This window comes from Pezoporus flaviventris, unplaced genomic scaffold (genome assembly GCF_033815535.1).
Source record: "Pezoporus flaviventris isolate CSIRO_AGI_PZ_B2104156 unplaced genomic scaffold, CSIRO_AGI_Pfla_v1 ptg000013l, whole genome shotgun sequence".
Taxonomy (NCBI): Eukaryota; Metazoa; Chordata; class Aves; order Psittaciformes; family Psittacidae; genus Pezoporus; species Pezoporus flaviventris.
Genome location: NW_026892561.1, coordinates 29297266 through 29303265, shown reverse-complemented (window position 1 = coordinate 29303265; position 6000 = coordinate 29297266). Strand labels below are relative to the sequence as shown.

The following is a 6000-nucleotide window of genomic DNA, read 5'->3' as shown; positions in this document are numbered from 1 at the left end:
CAAAGAACCATCAAAGCTTTTACCAGTTCTTTCTTAGCTTTTCAGAAATCTTTTATGAGAGCCTAGGAAGGATGGTCTTGAGCAGCTAAAAATCTGTAGGATTTAGACTCCTATCTGCAATAAATAGGTAGTGGGAATTGAGTGCTAAATACCTTTGAGGTCCTGGATTTTTAATTAAATCTTAGGGCTGGGGGCTGGATTTTCCCTTTCTTTCAATCTTTTTGTTTTTAAAATCACCCTGAATGAGGAAAATGAACTGAATACTGGTTTTATAGAATGAGGTTCTTTACTTACAAAGTAAACAGAGTGAACATAAAGGAAATGCCAGTCTTAGAAGAGGCTGCACACATCAGCTGGGATGCCTGTCAAACATCATCTGATAAGGTGATCTCTGTTGAAAAGCAGGTGTGTTGCTTTGCTCACTGATGACAGGTCTCAGGGGATTTGGGATCCTGTCATTCCTTGAAGACCAAAGTGATGTAAGATGTGCCTATACTACAGACTGCTGCTGTGGGAGTGCAAGACGTGTGGCTGATCCTTAAGCAAGAGATTTGCCCTGAAGGAGGGAGGTGCAGTTCTTCTCTTCCCTGGAGTGTTTTGGTGGTTTTCTGTTTTTGAAAAAACCAACCAACCAATTGCCATCTAATGCAGGGGATAAAAAAGTCATCATAAGGGCTCAGATGAGAGAGGACTTCACGTTCTTAACCATGGCACAACAGCTCGGCCCCGTTTCTTTTTCCTTTCTCTTTTCAGTGTTGTGTTTCTTCCCCTTGAAGTTGCCACAGCTGAAAGGTGCAGAATGCCACTTTTCACCTATAGATAGTACTGTATCGGTGTAAAGCATTAACCTGGGAAGAAGGCAATGTGGGGCTGAATCTTCTTAGCTGAGGATGGGGGAACCCTGTTTTTTCAGTGCTGCTTGGGCAGCAGGAACTTACAGAGTTTGGATGCAGAATATTCTTAGAACAGAAAATACAATACAGGTCACTTCTTTGTGGGGTGTTGCCATTTAAATAAACAAGACAATTTAAAACAAGCCTTTAAGAGAGATTTATTCCTACCAGTAAAGACTAACGAAGTCCAGGGGTGTTTTGCTGAAGACACTCCATAGTCAGGGGAAGACTCATTAATTTGAAAGGTGGCTTTTGCTGACCCATCTGTCAGTTATTTACAGGTAATATTCTTGTTTGCTGTGTGGCCATGACTTTTGGGCTTGTAAGGGATGGTTCTGTAGTTCCTATAATGTTGCTGTGTACTTTGGGTTCTCTTCATTTCTTCCATCTTAGCTATTCTCTGACTTTTGTTCTCTAAGTAATTGTCTTCTGCTTGATATAAGTAGTCTTCAATTAGTCCAATCTGAAATTATAAAGAAGTGGTGTCAAAAGCATGTCCTTTCCCCTCTATAAAATTTTTAAAAGCTTTTCTAACTGGTTTATTTCAAAACTAATTGTCATTAGAAAGAAAAATACACGAAGGCACCTCTCATACAATTGGCTGGAGTAACAGCACCTGATTTCATAATGTATTTTTTTAGTCCCTTTCTATTTGGATTCAATTACTTTACTGCTGTGGAATAGACTCTTTCATTGAAATGTGCACATTGAAAACAGGAATTTATCACAACTCTGTTTTTAAATGGCATTGAAAAACAGTCACTTTAAAAGGAAAGGATGATGAGGAAATTAATCTCAGGCAAGTTTTTCTTGATAAGGGAAGAGAACAGAGGCTTCTGGCATTTATATGCCAAAATCAACACATGGAGAAAAATGAGTATTCCACATTGCTGTGGCAAGAACTATTTTTCTATTATATCAAAATGAAGTTCTGAATAAATATGTTTTCCTATGAATATAGTACACTAGAGAATACAGTAAAAGAATAGATGACCTCAGTGTGCTCCCCAAATAAGAATGCAATTATTCTAATAAAGACTACATTCAGATAGACACATCTTCCTTGCAGAGATGATTTCAAAACAACCAAAACTATAGATTAATAGTACTGTGTACAGGTATTCTGTAAATACCAGGCATTTGCAATTTTATGGCTATCTCCCCCGCTATATCTTACCTTTATTCATAACCTTTGTCAGCTTTTACGATATGCGGTATTTCTGTAAGGTGAAGACGAGCATCATATCTATTCACACTGAGTTATACTCAATACCTAAGCCTTTTTTAATGTGAAGATCTAAAGAATCAATCTTCCAATTGCATTTTAAACTAAAATCTTAAAAAAAAAAAAAAAAGTTTGACTCCATAACCTGACATGCATTCAGTGGAGCATTGCTTCTTTAGGCACAACACCGAACTGAGAATTAGCCCAAGTGTGGCTTCCTATTGTACTTATTCATATACTGATCTGTTATTGAAGTGCTCCTCAGCCCTGAACCTGAAGCCATGCCATGCACTCCGGCCATGGTTTGGGTTGGTGAGGGTTGTGTGTGTGTGAGGGAGAGAAAATGAGGCAGGCAGAAAAGCTTAAGGACAATTATGTCTGCCTCCCTGGGGTGCTGAGAGAACAAGGAACATGTTTGGGACAGGAGCTCTGCCTCCTCCTCCCCATGAAGCTTGCAGGGGTGATGTTTTAAGCAGATCACCTTTGCGTAGCAGAGTGCATGATGCCATGTAAAAGGGTTTTCTACTGTGCTAATGAACCTTGACAGGCACTTATGCGTGGGCTTTTACTCTTCTGTTGCCAAGAGATCCATTGCAACAGGAGCACGGAGAGGTTGGGGCTCTCTGAAGACAGCCTCATGGGCTGGCTCCGCTGTGGCGTGCTCACCATATAAACATGCAGAGGATTAGAGAAAGGCATCATTATGCTAGCCTCATTTTTAAGAAGCTGAAATAAAAGCTTAGGAAATCATTGATCTGGCCAAAAGCACACGGGAAGTTGCAGGAAGAAAGACTAATCACTTAGTGACAAGCTACAGTCCAGGGGCTTAGACATATTTAACACAACCACCAAATCCACAAGACTGTTCTGCAACGGACCAAATAAAAATGTCTATGTAAATTTCTTCTGCAGTTTAAAGTAATCTTTTCTATTTTGGGGCTAATGCTTGAGTTTGGGTGAGCACAAAAGGTGGTAAGAGGAAAGGAAATGGGTCCTGGGTGATGGATAGGGTGTGGTGTAAGGGCAAAGGGGACACCAGAAAAGCTACAAGTTTAACAGCACATCCTTTAGGACCATCCAGTGGTGCCTGTACTGCTGGTGATGCCACTAGAAAGCCCTGGTGGAATGATGTTCCTATCTTGAATCATGGCTCTGCTGCTGTTGTGTGCTTTTCATATTTACAGAATACCTGTCAGCTCCAGCCCCCCAAATACATTCTAATATAGCATATCAGGGGTGGAAATAATAGTTGCTTACATAATTGCAATGTTACTGACACAGCTGATGAGTTGATGATGTTATTTTCACTGCAGTGATGGCATTCAAACCCTTGCCGACTTACAATTACACTGTATGCTCTGAGCCCTAGCATGATTTAAATTACCGTACAAACACAATGAAAATACAGTCTCTTGACAAGATAAAGGAAGGGAGGGGAGTGGTTTAAAAATCTCTTTTTGATGGCTGCAGTGTTCAGTAGTGCTAATTCGTGGCTTTCTAGCTTGCACATTTCATTTTAAGAAAGTAAATTGGAAGCATTACGTTCTGCTTTTTTGCCTTAATTTAAAACCTCCCTCTGCCTGCTCTTCTGCTGTCTGACTGTGGTGAGCCACCTTCGGGGCTCTCACTGGGAAATGCAAATTTTTTAAATCAATAGCTTTTCTTTTTTTTTTTTTCTTTTTTTTTTTTTTAAATCCAATAACCGTTTAAATAAGAATCCATGTGGATGGGAGTAGGTGGAAGGGCATAGTTTGTGGCCAGCCCAAACTTGATTAGTGCTACAGCAACAGCTGTCGTAGGAAATTGGATTTTGTAAAAGACCTGTGACTTACTCCCAAGCAAAGCAATAGACTGATGGCTACAGACTCATGCTGAGACCAAATCCCAGGGTTATATAGCTGAGCCCTGTGGCTACCTGATACACTAAAGCAGCACTAAAGCCCAAGCTAAGAGCTCTGCAGGACTGGGTTCATGGCAGAGGATTCACTACTAGTGTTGCCAGTGATTCACACGAGGCTCATTTTGGGTCCGATCCCAACCCTCACAGAGATCAGCAGTGTTGGATGAGTCCTTTGCTCTATTTCTACTTGGATGATGCTTTCCCACCTCTAATTCCCTGATTCACATGATGTCTATGTGTGCCACAATCAGTGCCTGGGAGCTGGTCAGAAGCATCGCATCACATCTGCAGGGGCTGTGCTCAGCTGTCAATAGCTGAACTTCCTGCTTGACGTTCTTGAAGCCTTGAATACTCTCCTGAACACATGAAACCACATTTCTCCCATCTAACCTGCTATACAGTGTCTTTATGGTCTTTTTCTCAAGCGTTTGGTCACCTGAGAGCTCACAAAGACAAATCTGGCTTCAACCTATTTTTAATCCTCCATTGCTATGACATCTTAGTTTCAAGACTTATTTATCCTCTCAGCCCCTTCCCAGTTACCCCCAGCAGGGCAGGGGCAGCATTTCTACTTTGTATCAATACCTACAGCACTGGCCTATGTCAGGCTGCACCTGATCTTAGTTCCTTCACTGGATTTTTCCCTCTGTCTTTAGACTGGCCCTTGTAATCAGGTGGAGGGAGCAAGCGATAAAGGGAATGAACAGAATTAAGATCAAATGGGAATAAATAGAAAAAAAGATGTTGTTAAAGCAAATTACATGCTTAGTCCACAGCACATCTGTATGGTACCTATAGGTGTTTTGGGGTCAAGCTAAGCAGAGAAGTGTAAGGCTTTGGGGGCAGAAATTAGAAAATGAACCAGATACTACGCAGAGTTTATTTTGTGCTCTTTATGTCAATACTGCTTTTATTTTACATTGCTCCTAAATTCTCCTTTGTGCTTCAAATTCTTGCATCTGGGAAGGGCCAGAACATGAAGCAAGGGAATTAACACCAAGAAAACAACTGGACTTCTGCAAGAGTACAAATATATAGCATTGGCCTTTCAATAGTCCACCTTCAGTTTTATACCCACGAGTCCATGAAAGTACCTGGGGAATAAAGCAATGGGCTAATGCTGGGTCTGCATGCCCGATGCTTAAGGGGAATTAAGTTAGGATCAAGACATCTCTAGACTGGTGGCTAAATGAAAATGAGAAACAAGACAAGAAAAGCAAACTTGTTTGGCCCACCTGAAGGAAATGACACTGTTTTTAAAGTCAGACGGATAATTGGGAAGGACAAAACCTGTGTGAGACCCTTGAACCAAGAAGCTGCTGCCTTGACATCACATGCTGCTGAAACCCCAGCACAGACCTGCAGCACCAACAGGCCGTCTCGAAAGTATTCCTGTTCTTCTACTCCCACAGAAAATCAGACAAATGAGTGAGGTGTCTGCCTTTCCTCAGTGCCACACATCAAGGCATTTGTATTCTGACACAAAATGAGAAGGTGAAAAGCATAATCAGAAGTACCTGGATGGACTATAAGTCAATCAGTCTGTTCTGAATTCCAGTTCTGAGTATGCTGGCAGAAGAAAATGATCTGTGGTCCATGCGAATACTGAGGTTATCAGCTTGCTCTTAATTGAAATGGTTTTACATCATTCTCGAAGGTTGGGCAGAATGTGTAAATACTTACGGTTTTGGTATACTTATCTAATGCAGTTTATGTCTGCAATAAAAACACAAAGCTCCTTGGGTAACAGGCAATGCAACAGCATTAGCTGGAGGGATGAATTGCAGTGGGTCTAATTGGGTGAGGCAATATAAAATTTCCCTTTGGTTTAGGATTAGATTTGGACCTACAGGAGTTTTTGATAAATGATATTATGTAGATCCATGCAAAGATAAGGAACAATACAGTCTTTGTTTGGCACATATAAAAATATTTCTAATCCTGACCTTTTGTACATGTTGTCCAGTGATGGATAAAGGGGA

At 40.9% G+C, this 6000-nt stretch overlaps 1 protein-coding gene across 3 annotated transcripts in view; it reads right to left on the bottom strand.

Annotated features, from left to right (window-relative positions):
* Positions 1 to 1026: 1026 nt before the first annotated feature.
* The window catches only part of SPATA16 (spermatogenesis associated 16), a 100129-nt gene continuing 95155 nt past the window's right edge, over positions 1027 to 6000 (bottom strand). For 2 of the 3 annotated variants that reach the window (XM_061452529.1, XM_061452530.1), the window contains one exon: positions 1027 to 1356. In XM_061452529.1, coding sequence (XP_061308513.1) covers positions 1165 to 1356 — 192 coding nt within the window. In that variant the 3' untranslated portion in view covers positions 1027 to 1164. The remainder of the gene's footprint in view (positions 1357 to 6000) is intronic. The other variant, XM_061452531.1, reaches the window with a different exon arrangement.